The sequence below is a fragment of the Mustelus asterias genome, chromosome 11, assembly GCF_964213995.1.
Source record: "Mustelus asterias chromosome 11, sMusAst1.hap1.1, whole genome shotgun sequence".
Classification (NCBI taxonomy): domain Eukaryota; kingdom Metazoa; phylum Chordata; class Chondrichthyes; order Carcharhiniformes; family Triakidae; genus Mustelus; species Mustelus asterias.
Genome location: NC_135811.1, coordinates 76,932,884 through 76,952,079, shown reverse-complemented (window position 1 = coordinate 76,952,079; position 19,196 = coordinate 76,932,884). Strand labels below are relative to the sequence as shown.

The window sequence follows — 19,196 nt, the reverse complement described above, 5'->3', positions numbered from 1 at the left end:
CATTGGCCATGCTAAATTCTCCTTCAGTGTACCTGAACAGGCGCCAGAGTGTGGAGGCGAGGGGATTTTCACAGTAACTTCATTGCAGTGTTAATGTAAGCCTGCTTGAGACACTAATAAGTAAACTTAAACTATAGTTGACTGGAATTTTATTGCCTCACCCACCTGAGAATCGGGGCAGGTGAGGCTCGCAGAATGGTATGTGAGGCAGTAAAATTCCAGCAAATGTGTGCAAGTATGCCTCCAGATCCCTCTGCACCATGTCCCCTGCTCCCCCACCCCCCTCCCCTGCCCCACCTTCAGAATATCCTTTATTCTTTACTTGATATTGAAATGTCTTTATTATTTGGATTGCAGATACAATGAAGCCATAGCAAAGTGAGAGGACAGCGATACAAAGGCAGTGCGTAAGCCAACTTAAAGCATTTCTCCTGTGTTAATCGCCATGGAGACGGTGGTTATAGTAGCAATTGGGGTCCTTGCAACCATCTTTCTGGCCTCCTTTGTGGCTCTTGTTGTCGTCTGCAGGCACCGTTACTGTCAACCCAGCAACCTTTTGCACCAGTTCGAGTCAAAGTAAGTGCCAACGAGGCCTGAGGCCTAGTCCATTGTGAAGTTGGTCCAGTTAATTTTAGTGCCAATACCTGTTCTGCTGCAAAGATTATTATAGCTACGATGAGAAGCTGTTAATTCACAGGTGGGGGCAGTCAGCCCATAGGGATTTCATAGATTTAATACAGAGCATCCTTTGCATCAGTAAAAGCCAGGATAGATGTATAGCACCTTAATAAATAGAAATGAGCTACTGCATTTGTCCACAGAGCATTGATATATTTAATGATGTGCACTCAATTCCTCCGGGTTTCCTTCAGGTGCTCTGACTTCCTCCCACAGTCCAAAGATGTGCAGGTAGGTGGCACAGTGGTTAGCACTGCTGCTTCACAGTGTCAGGGATCCAGGTTTGATTCCTGGCTTGGGTCAGTGTCTGTGCAGAGTCTGCACGTTCTCCCTGTGTCTGCATGGATTTCCTCCGGGTGCTCCGGTTTCCTCCCACAGTCCGAAAGATGTGCTGGTTAGGTGCATTGGCCGTGCTAAATTCTCCCCCAATGTACCCGAACAGGTGCCAGAGTGTAGTGACTAGGGGATTTTCACAGTAACTTCATGGCGGTGTTAATGTAAGCCTACTTGTGATACTAAGAAATAGATAAAGGCACCTTCAAAGATGGATGCACTTTCACCCCTAGGTTCCTCTGTTCCTGTCCACACTTCAGAATTGTGCTACCAAGTCTATATTACCTCTTCTTTTCCATTCTGCTGTATGCAACTCCTCACACTTCTTTGAATTAGTTTCTATCTGCAACTTTCCTGCTCATTCCCGTGAACCTTATCTGTGTCTGTTTGCAGGTGATTCTTGGCATCCTTATTGGTTGCCACTCCTCCATGTTTGCCTCAGCAAATTTTGAAGTTTTACACCATGCTCCCAGATCCAAAACATTCATATATAATAAAGGAAGCAGTGAACCTGGAACTAAACCAAGGGTAACACCACTGTCTACCATCCCACAGTCCAAAAAAACAATCATCTACCACACCTCCCTGTTTTCAATCATTGAGCCAATTTTTTATCTAATTGAATAATATGGACCCTCCTATTCCATAAGCCTCACTTTTGTTAACTAGCTGTTTATGCGATACTTTGTCAAACACCAATTAAAATCCAAGTAGATATCATCTACCATGTTCCCTTTGTCAACCTTAGCATAGAATCCCTACAGTGCAGAAGGAGGCCATTTGGCCCATCAAGTTTTCTGCACAAACCACAATCCCACCCAGGCCCTATTTTCGTAACCCCACATATTTACCCTGCTAATCCCCCAACACTAGGGTCAATTTAGCATGGCCAATCAACCTAACTCACACATCTTTGGAGTGTGGGAGGAAACCCATGCAGACACAGGGAGAATGTGCAAACTCCACACAGACAGTTCGGAGGCCAGAATTAAACCCGGTTCCCTGATGCTGTGAGGCAGCGGAGCTAACCACTGTGCCACTGTGCCGCCCCTAAAATGTGAATTATTGATCTTTTCTTCACTCCAAGTTTAATATTGTTTCTGCCTGGTTTCGAGCCAGGGACCGTTTGCGTATTAGGTAAACATGATAACCACTACACTACAGAAACACTCTTCTATGCTACTTTATCAAAAAGTCGATTAGATTAGGCAAGCATGGTCTACATTTAACAAATCCATGCCAGCTCTTCTTCAGTAATTCAAATGGAAGTGTAAGGATGAAAGCTCCATACAAACTCCATTCAGTCACTGCTAACAGCCTCAGCTAATGGGCCCGATTCTACTCTACCTGCACCAAGCCAGGTATCCAGCATTGGTCCGTGCGTTTACCATGCACGTCACGGAGTTTGAAGCATTCAATTGGTCAAGAGCTAAAACGATGAGCTTTTCCTCTAATTTACAGAATTTTTTAGGGCGGCACGGTAGCACAGTGGTTAGCACTGCTGCTTCACAGCTCCAGGGACCTGGGTTCGATTCCCGGCTTGGGTCACTGTCTGTGTGGAGTTTGCACATTCTCCCCGTGTCTGCGTGGGTTTCCTCCGGGTGCTCCAGTTTCCTCCCACAGTCCAAAGATGTGCGGGTTAGGTTGATTGGCTGTGCTAAAATTGCCCCTTAGTGTCTTGAGATGCGTAGGTTAGAGGGATTAGTGGGTAAATATGTAGGGATGTGTGGGTAGGGCCTGGGTGGGATTGTGGTCGGTGTAGACTCGATGGGCCGAATGGCCTCTTTCTACACTGTAGGGTTTCTATGACTTCTATGATTTCTATGATTAAAGATGTTATGATCCCCTGGTCAGCGTTAATGCTGCACGCACCACAGCTGTCCTTATTTCTGCAAACTGAGGATTTCTGCAAACTGACCCTTTCGCGATTTTCCAGCCAGGACATGAGCAATCCCGGCAGAAGCATCGATGGTTCAGTGCTGCCTCTCCGGTGGAAAATAAATGGAAAAGGACACCAACCCTCTCTCCGCCCCGACACCCACACACCTTTCACAACAGTAGCTGCTGTATTCATGTTTTTAAAGGTGCAAGTGTTTTAGTAATCATAGAATCATAGAATCCCTACAGTGCAGAAGGAGGCCATTTGCCCATTTAGCCTGCACCGACCACAATCCTACTCAGACGCTATCCCTTTAACCCCACATATCTACCCTACTAGCCCCTGGACACTAAGGGGCAACTTTCCATGGCCAATCAACCTGACCCGCACATCTTTGGACTGTGGGAGGAAACCGGAGCACCCGGAGGAAACCCACGCAGACACAGGGAGAAAGTGCAAACTCCACACAGACACAGTCATCCAAGGCAGGAATCGAACCCGGGTCCCTGGTGCTGTGAGGCATCAGTGCTAACCACTGTGCCACTGTGCCACCCTGTAAGTGAGTGAGTGGGTGACTGGGGGCTGAATGAGTGAGTGAGTGAGTGAGTGGCTGAGTGAGTGGCTGGCTGAGTGGGGGGGCCGAGTGGGGGGCCAAGTGGAGTGTTGAGTGGAGGGCTGAGTGGGGGGCTGAGTGGGTGGCTGAGTGGGTGGCTGAGTGGGGGGCTGAGTGGGGGGCTGAGTGGGTGGCTGAGTGGGGGGCCAAGTGGGGGGCCAAGTGGAGTGTTGAGTGGAGGGCTGAGTGGGGGGCTGAGTGGGTGGCTGAGTGGGTGGCTGAGTGGGTGGCTGAGTGGGGGGCTGAGTGGGGGGCTGAGTGGGGGGCTGAGTGGGGGGCTGAGTGGGGGGGCTGAGTGGGGGGGCTGAGTGGGGGGGCTGAGTGGGGGGGCTGAGTGGGGGGGCTGAGTGGGGGGGCTGAGTGGGGGGGCTGAGTGGGGGGGCTGAGTGGCGGGGCTGAGTGGCGGGGCTGAGTGGGGAGTCAGATGAGATTGGGTAATTGGGTCGAATCAGGTATTATTCTGGTGGTCAAGACAGGGTGTTAGTCTGGTGGGGGTGATGGTGGGTTGGTTGGGAGGTTTGTAGTTGGGTGATCGGAGTAGTAGTCAGACGGGGTTGAGGGTAGTTGGGCTCCAGGTGGGTACTCAGCCGCTCAGGAGGGGAAGGAGTCAGGTCGGGTTAGGGACATCTATATAGATGCTGGCAGACCTGCTGAGGTTTTCCAGCTTCCTTTGCTCTTGTTTCAGATTCCAGCATCTGCGGTATGTTGATTCTTTACAGGTGTTGGGACATGACTGGAGGAGGGATTGGTTGAGGTTGTCAGTTGAGTTACACTGGTTCAAAGCCGATATTAACCAGGATAACATTTCCCTGCAGGGTAACATATGCAGGTAATTCTACATATCTGATCCCCCCAAGTCTCAGGCACTGAGCTCAGAAGTGGAGGCATTTGAGGAGGGTCCCAGGACAGTGGAAATTAACCCACCAGAAGTTTAATCATCCTGGACAATTTCTGAGCACGTGCGTGCATCAAAACATCTGCGGGGTCCTGACCTGCTTCTATTTTGTTACTTGCTGTGGGCTTCGCTGGGCCAGCAGTTGTTGCCCATCCCTAATTGCCCTTCAACTGAGCGACTTGCGAGGCCATTTCAGACGTCACTTAAAAGTCAACCACATCAGTGTGGATCTGGAATCACATAGAAATCATAGAAATCATAGAAACCCTACAGTACAGAAAGAGGCCATTCGGCCCATCGAGTCTGCACCGACCACAATCCCACCCAGGCCCTACTCCCATATCCCTACATATTTTATCCGCTAATCCCTCTAACCTACGCATCCCAGGACACTAAGGGGCAATTTTAGCATGGCCAATCAACCTAACCCGCACATCTTTGGACTGTGGGAGGAAACCGGAGCACCCGGAGGAAACCCACATTAAGGTCAGAACAGGAGATTTCCTTCCCTAAAGGGCATAGTGAATCAGGTGGGTTTTTACTACAATCGGCAATGGTTTCATAGTCTTTTTTAGACTTTTAATTCCAGATTTTTCTTGAATTCAAATTTCACCATTTGCTGTGGTGGGATTCGAACCCAGATCCCCAGAGCATTATCCTGGGTCTCTGGATTACTAGTTCAGATACCAATACCACTACGCTGTTGCTTCCCCAATTTACTCTCCCAATGCTCCCAATTTAAGCCCAGTTTCCAATTATCTGTTTGCTGGAAAATTTGGGCCAATGTCTCCAAACTTTGGCCTTCAGAGAATCCCTACAGTGCAGAAGGAGGCCTTTCAGCTCATTGAGTCTGCACCAACCACAATCCCACCCAGGCCCTATCCCCAGAACTCTACTTATTTATCCTACGAACCCCCTAACACTAAGAGGCAATTTGCCATGAGCAATCAACATGACTTGTGCATCTTTGGAGTGTGGGAGGAAACGCACGCAGACGCAGGGAGAACGTGCACTGTCCACACAGACAGTGACCCAAGCCCAGGAATCGAACCTGTGTCCCTTGCGCAGTGAGGCAGCAGTGCTAACCACTGTGCCACCATGCAGGCTTTATCTTAAGGAAGCACTTGTTGTGACTGTGTTTGAAAAGGCCATGCGTTAATTCTCAAGCTGATATACACAGTTTGGACGACTCCCTCCAGCTCAGTGTCATTGAGCTGGGTTAAATATTAACTCTGTTTGCTTAAAGATCTTGGCTTTCACCTGAGGTAAACAATGAATCATGGACCATGAGTCACATAATCGATTGGCTGACTGAGGAGAGTGTACACTCACATGAAAATTCTCAAACATGGCCAGAAATTCTAAAAATAGGAATGTAACCAAAGAACAGAGGGAAAACCAGTTCATTGAAAGAAACTACACCAATCAGAGAATCCCTACAATGCCATTTGACCCATCGAGTCTGCACCGAGTCTCTAAAAGGACATCTCATCCAGGCTCTCTCCCCTGCACTATCCCCGTAACCTATTTCCCATGGATAATCCATCTAACCTACACATTTTGGGACACTAAGGGGCAATTTAGCATGGCCGGTCCACATATCTGCACATCTTTGGACTGTGGGACAAAACCGGAGCACCCGGAGGAAACCCACGCAGACACAGGAGAGTGTGCAAGCTCCACACAGTCACCCAAGGCCGGAATTGAACCTGGGTCCCTGGAGTTGCTTAAAAATCTTTTTATGAAGGGCACGTCTTCAGGAGATTTTTACGATTGTTGATGGACCCCCTCTGCTGGATGTGTGGGATAAAGGCACTGATAAAGCATGTCCCTCATACCATTGTGGAGAATTACATATTGGGAGGTGATAGTTGTTAGTTCTATGATGGTGGATTAATGCTCGGGTATCCAGGAGCTTTTCTTTTTCCCCTCTATCCTGACTATGTTTCTTGATGATTGGCAGTTTGAAATGGCAATGCAACTGCCATTTTTTTCTTTGTGTTGAACCTTTGACCTGGAACATGTCTTTTATCTCTGGGGCAGCGGGTTGTGCATTTGAGTCCCACACCAGGCTGTGAGGCCGTTAATCTAAGTTTAATCTAAGTTTATTTATTAGTGTCACAAGTAGACTTACATCAATACTGCAATGAAGTTACTGTGAAAATCCCCTTGTTGCCACATTTCGGTGCCTGTTCGGGTACACTGAGGGAGAATTTAGCATGGCCAATGTACCTAACCAGCACGTCTTTCGGACTCTGGAGGAAATCTATGCAGTCACGGGGAGAACGCGCAGACTCTGCACAGACAGTGACCCAAGCCAGGAATCAACCCCGGGTCCCTGGTGCTGTGATGCAACAGCGAGGCAGTTGCTGCCTCACCCACTGTGCCACTGTGCCGCTCCTATCCTGGCCGACACTCTAGCATGGGGGGAACTTTGCTGCACTGTCGGAGGTCCATGTTAAACAGAGAGTCACTGTCTGTGCAGGTGAAATAAACTAAAGATCTCATGGCAACTTCTGAAGAGCAGGCGTCCAAGCCAACACTCCTCCCTCCATCAAAGAAATTAAGCGTTCATCTCATTGCCATTCTCCACTATTTTGGTAAAAGGAACCATTAATTAAAACTTAACTGGCAGAAAAGTTATAAACTTGTCTCTGGAAGATGACCTTCACCGATTATAAGATAATCAATTGTGAGGAAACCCAGGAGCCCATTTCTAGTCCATTCTCACCGTGTCTGTGTGGGTCCCCTCCGGGTGCTCCGGTTTCCTCCCACACTCCAAAGATATGTGGTTTAGGTGGGTTGGCCATGCTAAATTGCTCCTTAGTGTCAGGGGGATTAGCAGGGTAAATATGTGGGGTTACAGGAATAGGGCCTGGGTGGGATTGTGGTTGGTGCAGACTCCATGGGCCGAATGGCCTCCTTCTGCACTATAGGATTCTATGAAGCCACAGCGTTAGTGTTATGCAGAAATGGAATATGAGCCCAGGCTAATTCCTACATCAAAGTATTGGAAAGATTTGCGACTTCTTATTTCTTTCTCAGAGTAACAAAGCCAATGTGCAGAGTCATAGAATCAGAGAATCCCTACAGTGCAGAAGGAGACCATTTGGCCCATCGAGTCTGCGCTGACTCTCCAACAAAGCATCTTACCCAGGCTCTCTCCCCCACCCTATCTCCGTATCCCCATCCATTTCCCATGGTTAATCCATTTAACTCACACATCCTGGGACACTAAGGGACAATTTAGCATGTCCAATCCCCCTAACCTACACATTTTTGGACTGTGGGAGGAAACGGGAGCACCAGGAGGAATTTCACACAGACACAGGGAGACTGTGCCAACTCCACACAGTCACCCGAGGCTGGAATTGAACCCAGGTCCCTGGCGCTGTGAAGCAGCAGTGCCAACCACTGTGCTACTGTGCCGCCTATGAGTGGGAAGGGCAAGCCCTTAATCCAGCTCCTTGCTGGATTAAGGAATTCAAATTCAAATTGAATTCAATTAATGGTCTCCACAAAAGAGTAAGAGTTTTAACAACACCAGGTTAAAGTCCAACAGGTTTATTTGGTAGCAAATGCCATTAATAAACCTGTTGGACTTTAACCTGGTGTTGTTAAAACTCTTACTGTGTTCACCCCAGTCCAACGCCGGCATCTCCACATCATGACTCCACAAAAGAGACAGACGAGATCCAAGCTGACAAGAACAGGCATTAAACCCAATCTCGGCTTGATTCTACGCTTGATCTTAGCCAAAAGGCCAGCTACACCAAACTCTTGCCTATCATCCACATATATCCACTTGGATCAGGGATCAGTAGAGGGTTAGGGTTAGGGATCATTGGAGAAGGCAAGAGCTTTTCAATGTCCCCCTTGCTAAGCCAGGAGGGCTTAGCCGAGTGTACCATCTATTTTCTACCTAGGCTGAGATCATGACCACCTTAGAATAGACAAGATCTAGATACTTGGTTTGCCTGCTGCCTCGGAAATATATAATTAAGGACCCCACACACCCCGGACATACTCTCTTCCACCTTTTTCCATCGGGAAAAAAATACAAAAGTTTGAGGTCACGTACCAACCAACTCAAGAACAGCTTCTTGGCCATACTAAATTGCCCCTTAATGTCCCATTAACTCTGTCTACAATTCGCATTGCCTCGGCAGAGCAACCAGCAGAATCAAGGACCCCACACACCCTGGACATTCTCTCTTCCACCTTCTTCCGTTGGGAAAAAGGTACAGAAGCCTGAGGTCACGCACCAACCGAGTCAAGAACAGCTTCTTCCTTGCTTTTGAATGGACCTACCCTGCATTAAGTTGATCTTTCTCTACACCCTAGCTGTGACTGTAACACCACATTCTGCACTCTCTCCTTTCCTTCCCTATGAACGGTATGCTTTGTCTGTATAGTGCCCAAGAAACAATACTTTTCACTGTATATTAATACATGTGACGATAATAAATCAAATCAAATCAAATCAAAGCAACACAGCTACTCACTGTCATTAGTGTTGCACCTGCCCTAGAATAATCGAATCCCTACAGTGTAGAAGGAAGACATTCGGCCCATCAAGTCTGCACGGACTCAGCATCTCACCCAAGCCCACCCCATGCCCTATCCCTGTAACTGCATATATTTATCCCGCTAATCACCCTAACATACACATCTTAGGACATTAAGGGGAAATTTTGCATGGCCAAGCCACCTGACCTGCACATCTTTGGCCTCCCAGAATGTATTCTGATTTGTCAAAAATGGTTTCTTTTGTCTCTCAGGCCGACAGTGGATCTGATTGGTGCAATGGAAACCCAGAGTGAGCCCTCAGAACTGGAGCTGGATGATGTCGTGATCACAAACCCTCACATTGAGGCAATTTTGGAAAATGAAGACTGGATTGAGGATGCCTCGTACGTACTATAGATTCAAAGAACAAAAACAAAGAACAGAGAAAATTACAGCACACGAACAGGCCCTTCAGCCCTCCAAGCCTGCACTGACCATGCTGCCCAACTTAACTAAAACCCCCTACCCTTCCGGGGAACATATCCCTCTATTCCTATCCTATTCATGTACTTGTCAAGACACCCCTTAAAAGTCACTATCGTATCTGCTTCCACTACCTCCCCCAGCAATGAGTTCCAGGCACCCACTACTCTCTGTGTAAAACGTCTGCCTCATACATCTCCTTTAAACCTTGCCCCTCGCACCTTAAACCTATGCCCCCTAGTAATTGACTCTTCCACCCTGGGAAAAAGCTTCTGACTATCCACTCTGTTCATGCCTCTCATAATCTTGTAGACTTCTATCAGGTCTCCCCTCAACCTCCGTCGCTTCAGTGACAACAAACCAAGTTTCTCCAACCTCTCCTCAAAGCTAATGCCCTCCATACCAGGCAGCATCCTGGTAAATCTTTTCTCTACCCTCTCCAAAGCCTCCACATCCTTCTGATAGTGTGGCGACCAGAATTGAACACTATATTCCAAATGCGGCCTAACTAAGGTTCCATAAAGCTGCAACATGACTTGCCAATTTTTAAACTCAATACCCCGGCCGATGAAGGCAACATGCCGTATGCTTCTTGACTACCTTCTCCACCTGCATTGCCACTTTCAGTGACCTGTGTACCTGTACACCCAGATCCCTTTGCCTATCAATACTCTCAAAGGTTCTGCCATGTACTGTATATTTCCTATCTGTATTAGACCTTCCAAAATGCATTACCTCACATTTGTCCGGATTAAACTCCATCTGCCATCTCTCCGCCCAAGTCTCCAACTGATCTATATCCTGCTGTATCCTCTGATGGTCCTCACCACTATCCGCAAATCCTCCAACCTCTGTGTCGTCTGCAAACTTACGAATCAATCCAGTTACATTTTCTTCCAAATCATTTATACATATTACAAACAGCAAACGTCCCAGCACTGATCCCTGAGGAACATCACTTGACACAGTCCTCCATTCAGAAATGCACCCTTCCACTGCTACCCTCTGTCTCCTTTGACCGAGCCAGTTTTGTATCCCACCTTGCCAGCTCACCTCTGATCTCATGCGACTTCACCTTCTGCACCAGTCTGCCATGAGGGACCTTGTCAAAGGCCTTACTGAAGTCCATGTAGACAACATCCACTGCCCTACCCTCATCAATCATCTTTCTCACTTCCTCGAAAAACTCGATCAAGTTCATGAGACACGACCTCCCCTTCACAAAACCATGTTGCCTCTCACTAATACATCCACTTATTTCCTTTAGTACTGATTTACCAATGCGGTCTGAACAAACACTGAGCAAATCTCTCTCATGCTCTCAAGACAAAGAACATTAAATATTGTGTATCTATAGAAACATTGAATCTAGGAGTAGGCCATTTGGCCCTTCGAGCCTGCTCCGCCATTCATTTTGATCATGCTGATCATCGAATTCAATATCTTGATCTCCCCTTCCTCCCATATCCCTGTTTCCCTTTAACCCCAAGAGCTATATCTAATTTCTTCTTGAAATCAGACAACGTTTTGGCCTCAACTACTTCCTGTGGTAGTGCATTCCGCACATTCACCACCCTCTGGGTGAAGAAATTTTTTCTCATCTCAGTTCTAAAAGGTTAGCCCCTTATCCTCAAAATGTGACCCTTAGTTCTGGACTCCCCCACCATCAGGAACATGCTTTCTGAATCTACTCTCTCTAACCCTGTTAGAATTTTGTAAGTTTCTATGAGATCTCCATCAGGTCAAACCTACTGCATCCAAAGAGCAGCTGTCTGCTTTTGGACGACCACCAAAGACTTGGCTGGTACTTCACTGAGGAAATGCTACACCCATGTAGGTGCTGTCTTTTGGTTGAGATGTTAAACTGGGGCCTAGGTTGGTTCTCAGGTGGATGTTAAAGATGCCATGGCACCTTTTCGAAGAAGTGCAAATATTTCTCTCAAGCAATGTCTCTAAAAAAAATTATCTGCTCGCTATCTCATCCTTGTTTGTGAGATCTTTACTATGCACAAATTGGCTGCCACCAATTAGAATTCTTCATTAGAACAGTGACTACACTTCCAAATGTACTTTGGGATGTCTTACAGTTGTGAATAGTGCGACATAAATGCAAGTTTTTTCTTTAGTTCCCAGGATATGAACAAAATCAGCTTAGTGGCAAATTCCCATTTGATTTCTTTTTCCATATTCCATGTCAGGAAGTGCCTACCATCTGATTGTTGTCTTCTAGCAGTAGTGAGGCTAAGATTAAGGCTTGACGGATTAATCCCAAGTTTCTTCAATCCATCATTGGCCTGATTTTCCAGTTAGAATGATGTGAACACAAACATCGACAATTTTGAAATAAGTGGGTTACCGCTGGTGTTGATCAGAAAATTGAGGCCATTGTGCGTTTCGGCTCTGTCACCCTACATAGGACAGTAAGAGGTGATTGATGGAAGTTTAAGGGGGGAATGATTTAAATGTGAGTTTAGCCTGTAACTGCATGTATCTGATAAGACCAATGAAGGAGTTCTCCAGTTTCCAATTCTGTACCACTGGTTTTCAACTTAACATAGTGCCAGAAGCCAATGTGATCAAAGACTGAATTCCTGACTTCTGATGAACGCATTTGTACAAACACAGGAACCAGAAACACATTTTAAAAAGAAACGCTGATCCAACACATAAAGACAAAGGGCGGAGTTCCCGTCCCGCCCGTCCCGGGAAACGTAGCGGATGGGACACAGACTATGTAAAGGTCCATTGACCTCAGGCAGAAATTTCTGGCCTTGGAGGCGAGTGCGGCTGGAAAATCCCACCCAAGTAGTTAAAATCTGACACAACAACAGGGGTGGAAATAGTCGGGATGTCAGTCCGGGTGGGATTTTCCAGCCTCGCTCGCTTCAAGGCTGGAAAATTCCACCCAAGGTCAACAGATCTTTACATGGCCCGTGTCCCGCCCACTACGATTCCCGTGGTAGGCGGGATGGGAAGATTCCGCCCTCAGTGTCTGTGAAGAAGCTTTGGAGTAGAAGACCATTTTCCTTTCATGCTTTGGAAATGTGTGGCAAAATGTGAGCAATCCTGGCAAGTTCAGTGTGTCTGTGTGGATTTGATTGAATTTTATGTGTGAATTTAGAAATCTCAGCTCAACAGCTGCTGAATTCCTCATCCTTGCCTTCGTCACCCCTAGACTCAACTACTCCAATGCACCTCTGGCTGGTCTCCCACATTCTACCCTCCAAAAGCTAGGAATCATGTCTTAACTGCACCAAGTCTTGTTCCTCAATCACCCCTGTGCCCACTGACCAACAGTGACTCCCAGTCAAGCAATGCCTTGATTTTAAAATTCTGATCCTTGTTTTCAAATCCCTCCATGGCCTTGCCCCTCCCTCACTCTCTAAACCTCTGCACCACGGTGGCACAGTGGTTAGCACTGCTGCCTCACAGCGCCAGGGACCCGGGTTCGATTTCTGGCTTAGGTCACGCTCACTCCATGTCTGCGTCGGTTTCCACCGGGTGCTCCAGTTTCCTCCCACATTCCAAAAGATGTGCTGGTTAAGTGCATTGAATCATAGAATAGAATCATGGAATCCCTACAGTGCAGAAGGAGGCCATTCAGCCCATCGAGTCTGCACTGACAACAATCCCACCCAGGCCTTATCCCCATAATCCCACATATTTACCAGAGCTAATCCTTCTAAACTACATAGGGCGGCACGGTAGCACAGTGGTTAGCACTGCTGCTTCACAGCTCCAGGGTCCCGGGTTCGATTCCCGGCTCGGGTCACTGTCTGTGTGGAGTTTGCACATTCTCCTCGTGTCTGCGTGGGTTTCCTCCGGGTGCTCCGGTTTCCTCCCACAGTCCAAAGATGTGCGAGTTAGGTTGATTGGTCAGGTTAAAAATTGCCCCTTAGAGTCCTGATACGTAGGTTACAGGGATTAGCGGGTAAATATGTGGGGGTCGGGCCTGGGTGGGATTGTGGTCGGTGCAGACTCGATGGGCCGAATGGCCTCCTTCTGCACTGTAGGGTTTCTATAAAAAAAAAAATATCCCAGGGCATCAAGGGGCAATTTAGCATGGCCAATCCACCTAACCCGCACATCTTTGGACTGTGGGAGGAAACCGGAGCACCCGGAGGAAACCCATGCAGACACTGGGAGAACGTGCAAATTCCACACAGACAGTGACCCAAGGCTGAAATCGAACCCGGGTCCCTGGAGTTTTGAGGCAGCAGTACTAACCACTGTGCCACCGTGCCGCTCCATTGGCCGTGTTAATTCTCCCTTAGTCTACTCGAAGAGGCCCGAATGTGGCGATTTGGGAATTTTCACAGTAACTTCAGTGCGGTGTTAATATAAGCCTACTTGTGACATTAATAAATAAACGTTAAACCCTCTGAAATATCTGTGCTCCACTAATTCTGGCCTCTTGTGCATCCTTCCTCATAATTGCTGCACCATTTGTGGCTGTGCTTTTAGCTGCCTAGGCCCCAAACACTGGCATCCCCGACCTACACCACTCAGCCTCTCTACTTCCTTTAAGAGACTTCTTAAAATCTACTTCTTTATCCAAGCTTTTGGTTATCTGATCTAATGTTCCCTCATGTGGCTCAGTGGCATACTTTGTTTTTTAATGCTCCTATGAGGTTATTTCGGAGATATGTTAAAGGCGCTATATAAATATAAGCTGTTGTTGCTGAATCTGTGCAACTAAAATGGACTCTTCTATTTTCTAGGGGTTTGGTGTCACACTGTATTGAGATTCTTAAGGTAAGGATTGTGTTAATTTTCATTAGAGACTGAGGAATGTGTTTTCACAAGCTCAGGCCGACTCCAGAGTCCTTTAAAAATGGTGGGTGGGATCTGATTCTGGGATTCCCATTCCTGGTGTTGGCAGTTCTCGTTGCTGTTGGATATTCTTTGTGAAGCTGGGCCTTTTTCAAGAACTCATGCGTCAGAGGAGTCATGAACCACAGTCTGGACCTGGAAACCTTAAAAAAGATATGATTCAAAGGTTTTACCCATGCTTCCTCCATTTCTGCATGCGCCACCCCCCCCCCCCCCCCACACCATGTCTCATGTCACCTTCATGCAATTCTCATACCACCCCTGCCCGCTCACCCAATAAGCACTATGTACAGGACCAGTGAGCCTTATAATAGCCGTGGCAAGTCTTGAAATGCTCATGATGTTTGGCCACCTGTTTCTGTTGATACATTTCCCAGATGGCCTCATTATAAATGGCTGGTTGAGCGCCAAGACTCATTCATGGATTAGATCAGCAAGGGTCTGTTTAGACAGCTTGAGGAGTAGTGTTAAGCTTTGAATGACTGACACCTTTATGAGATTATAGTGAGTTATTATTTCTTTGCTCTATTTTCTCAATGTCAAAAATATGAGGTGTGAAGTGAGGTAAAGCTTGTATTATTGAAAATACGAATAGCAGTGTTCAAAAGTTTCATAGAAACCCTACAATACAGAAAGAGGCCATTCGGCCCATTGAGTCTGCACCAACCACAATCCCACCCAGGTCCTACCCCCATATCCCTACATATTTTACCCGCTAATCCCTCTAATCTACGCATCCCAGGATACTAAGGGGCAATTTTTTTTTAGCATGGCCAATCAACCTAACCCGCACATCTTTGGACTGTGGGAGGAAACCGGAGCACCCGGAGGAAACCCATGCAGACACGAGGAGAATGTGCAAACTCCGCACAGACAGTGACCTCACATACACAGAGTTAAAATACTGAGAAACATTACACTGGAACCATTGGTGAGATTTCATGGACTTGGTAAACGCCTGGTACTGGTTAAAAGATTTGACGTGCCATTCAAACAATAACATTTTTAATTGGAAAAGCCAAAAGTCACATCACTGTGAGGGCAAATTTTGTCTTCTTTTTTGTCATTTTGAGATTGTTTGCTTTGAGGGTTTGGGAAAAGCTGACCTTCCCAGGTGTTGATTCTTCTATCTGCCTGTTTTACAGATATGTCACACTCTCACTGAGAAACTCGTTGCCATGACGATGGGATCAGGGGCAAAGATTAAATCGCCAGCCAGGCTGAGTGACATAATCGTGGTGGCAAAGCGGATTAGTCCAAGGTGAGAGGGGCCTGTCTCATGTTGGACTTTAACCTGGTGTTGTGAGACTTCTTACTCAGGATTGCATGACAGATCTGTTCAATCTACCTTGTTATGGGAGTGCAGACATTAATAAATAGGATGAATCTGCCAAGCAGACTTGCCCTCAGTGATGGATTTAAAGGAGATATAATATATGGTGGAAATTGGGTTGATGCAGTGGGTTAGACACTGATCCTTTGCTGCTGATTAGCATTCCCACTGTGTCCTGAGTGGGAGCCAGGGAAAAGTACACAGACCGCGACTTCCAATCCACCTGAAACCTCCTAAAGCTCAGGATTCATTATACCATTAAATGCTCTGGGGCCACAGAAAGAACTTTTCATTTCCAGATTCCCACTTCCTTTCATGCTTGTAAACATTTGCATCTCATGGAATCTCATGGAGGCCATTTGGCCCATCGAGACTGCACAAACTCTCTGACAAAGTAGTACCCAGGCCTTCTCCCCTGCAATCCTACACATTTACCACGACTAATCTCATCTAACCTACATGTCTTGAGACACTAAAGAGCAATTTAGTATGGCCAGTCCACCTAACCTGCACATCTTTGGACTGTGGGAGGAAACCGGAGCACCCGGAGGAAACCCATGCAAACATGGGGAGAATGTGTAAACTCAACACATTCAGTCACCCAAGGCCAGAATTGAACCCGGGTCCCCAGTGCTGTGAGACAACAGTGTTAACCACTGTGCCACCATGCCGTCCCTGATCTCCCAGCTCTCTTCTTCTTCACTTTTCTATTGAAAATAACTCGATGTCTGCACCACACCTCACAACACTGAAGTCTTGCACCTATCTCAATTCACTGAATTAGAACATAGAAAAACTACAGCACAAACAGGCCCTTCAGTCCACAAGTTGCGCCGGACATGTCCCTACCTACCTAGGCCTATATATAGGCTTACCTATAACCCTCAATCCTATTAAGTCCCATGTACTCATCCAGAAGTCTCTTGAAAGACCCTATCAAGTTTGCCTCCACCACCATTGATGGCAGCCGATTCCACTCACCCACCACCCTCTGAGTGAAAAACTTACCCCTGACATCTCCTCTGTACCTACTCCCCAGCACCTTAAACCTGTGTCCTCTTGTAGCAGCCATTTCAGCCCTGGGAAAAAGCCTCTGAGAATCCATCCGATCTATACCTCTCAGCATCTGGTACACCTCTATTAGGTCACCTCTCATTCTTCATCTCTCCAAGGAGAAAAGACCGAGCTCCCTCAACCTATCCTCATAAGGCATGCCACCCAATCCAGGCAACATCCTTGTAAATCTTCTCTGCACCCTTTCAATAATTTCTACATCCTTCCTGTAATGAGGCGACCAGAACTGAGCACAGTACTCTAAGTGGGGTCTGACGAGGGTCTTATAAAGCTGCATCATTATCTCCCGACTTCTAAACTCAATCCAGGCCAGCACACCATATGCCTTCTTAACCACCTCCTCCACCTGCGAGGCCGATTTAAGAGTCCTATGGACCCGGACCCCAAGGTCCTTCTGATCCTCTACACTGCTAAGAGTCTTACCCTTGATATTATACTCCTTCATCCCATTTGACCTGCCAAAATGGACCACTACACATTTATCCGGGTTGAAGTCCATCTGCCACTTCTCCGCCCAGGGTTGCATCCTATCAATGTCACGCTGCAGCTTCTGACATCCCTCCAAACTATCCACAACACCACCAACCTTCGTGTCATCGGCAAACTTACCAACCCATCCCTCCACTTCCTCATCCAGGTCATTTATGAAAATGACAAACAGCAAGTGTCCCAGAACAGATCCCTGGGGCACTCCACTGGTGACCGACCTCCATTCAGAAAAAGACCCATCTACAACCACTCTCTGCCTTCTGCAGGCAAGCCAGTTCTGGATCCACAAGGCAACAGCCCCTTGGATCCCATGCCCTCTCACTTTCTCAAGAAGTCTTGCATGGGGGACCTTATCGAATGCTCTTGCTGAAGTCCATGTAAACCACATCTACCGCTTTTCCTTCGTCAATGCTTATTAGTTAATTTCCTAGCTATTTACAGTATATTGGAAATTGTAATTCATCAAGGAAATTCCATTGCAAGGGAAAGCCGGAATTTATAAGCATTTTCCCCATAATCAGTTTTGGGGGAAATTATTCTTTAATTGCTATTGCACCAAGGAAGCAGGTAGATATTCAGTCAAGTAAATGCAGTTGATGGCATGGGCAAGGAAATTAATTTCCGTGGAGTTGGTCTTGTTTGGAGACTAGGCATAGGCCTGGGATCAACTGATGATTTATTGATAAGGGCACCATGTTGTGTGTTCCATTATAGGAAGAATATAGCAGCAATGTAAAAAGTACCATGTTGATTCACTAGAATTCTACCAGAAATGACGGGTTACAATCAAAAAGAGAGTTGAGAAGTGAAGAACTGTGTTTTTTAAAATTTTTACTCCATTCTTAAAATTACAAAGCCAATTCTCAGAGTCCTTGCTTGCTCCAAAAACCAAATTCAAATTCAAAATTAATCCAATTGATGGGCGGGATTCTCAGGCCGTTCACACCGGTGGGATTCTCCCGTCCCGTTGCAGTGAACGGAGATTTGGCTGAGCGACAAATTCTCCTCGCTCGCAACGATGATGGGGTTTGAGTGGCTGGAGAATTCCGGCCATGGTCCCCAACGTACGGCAAATTTTTCTAAAAAAAAATAAATTCACAAACATACACAATAAAATATAGTGTCAGAACACACCAAACATACTTTTGTTTTATGGTATTCTAAACATTAACAGTCAACAAGATCCAAGCTGACAACAACAGGCATTGCACCCCATCTTGGGCTTCATCCAATCTTGATCTTAGCCAAAAGGCCGAGAAGCATATTTTAAAAAAATATTTTTTACTCCATCTTTAAAGTGACAAATCCAATGCTCAGAGTGGACCAGACAAACCCAAATCCATTCCTTGCTTGCTCCAAAAACCAAATTCAAGTTCCAATTGAATCCAATTCAAGTCCCCACAAGGGAGACAAACAAGATCCAAGCTGACAAGATAAGGCATTACATCCCATCTTGGGCTTGTTTGGACACTTGATCTTAGCCAAAAGGCCAAAATGCACGCTACTGAAGCTGAGGGGCATCTTAAAGAATCATCATAGAATCCAACAGTGCAGAAGGAGGCCATTCGGCCCATCGAGTCTGCACCGACCACAATCCCACCCAGGCCCTATCTCTATAACCCTATGCATTTACTCTAGCTAGTCCCCTGACACCAAGGGGCAATTTAGCATGGCCAATCAACCTAACCCGCACTTCTTTGGAGTGTGGGAGGAAACCGGGGCACCCGGAGGAAACCCACGTAGACACGGGGAGAACGTGCAAACTCCACACAGACAGTGACCCAATCCGGGAATCAAACCCGGCTCCCTGGCGCTGTGAGGCAGCAGTGCTAACCATTGTACCACCGTGCCGCCGATTATAGTTATGAGATTGTTTTCATGGGTTGGTGAGATGGGCCCAAGGGAACACACATTTAAATAAATTCAAATAATTTGCTTATATATCCCAACCTTCTGCACTGCTGAGCTATTGTTACATTTAATCATTGCTTTCTGTAAGGAAAGAATTCATCAAGACCCGTCTCCATGTGGGTAGAGCTTACAATAATGTGCTTTGTTTCTTTACCCCATTGTCACA

General features: G+C 46.7%; 1 protein-coding gene and 1 non-coding gene across 4 annotated transcripts in view; one reads left to right on the top strand and one right to left on the bottom strand.

The window, feature by feature from the left end:
• The window catches only part of tmem98 (transmembrane protein 98), a 61,129-nt gene that overhangs the window by 28,299 nt on the left and 13,634 nt on the right, over positions 1-19,196 (top strand). For all 3 annotated transcript variants that reach the window (XM_078223805.1, XM_078223804.1, XM_078223807.1), the window contains exons 3-6: positions 358-576; positions 9,180-9,311; positions 14,112-14,145; positions 15,369-15,484. In XM_078223805.1, the coding sequence (XP_078079931.1) occupies positions 446-576; positions 9,180-9,311; positions 14,112-14,145; positions 15,369-15,484 (413 nt within the window). In that variant the 5' untranslated portion in view covers positions 358-445. The remainder of the gene's footprint in view (positions 1-357; positions 577-9,179; positions 9,312-14,111; positions 14,146-15,368; positions 15,485-19,196) is intronic.
• Positions 2,107-2,179, bottom strand: trnai-aau (transfer RNA isoleucine (anticodon AAU)). Its single transcript has one exon. It is a non-coding gene; the product is annotated as a tRNA-Ile (tRNA).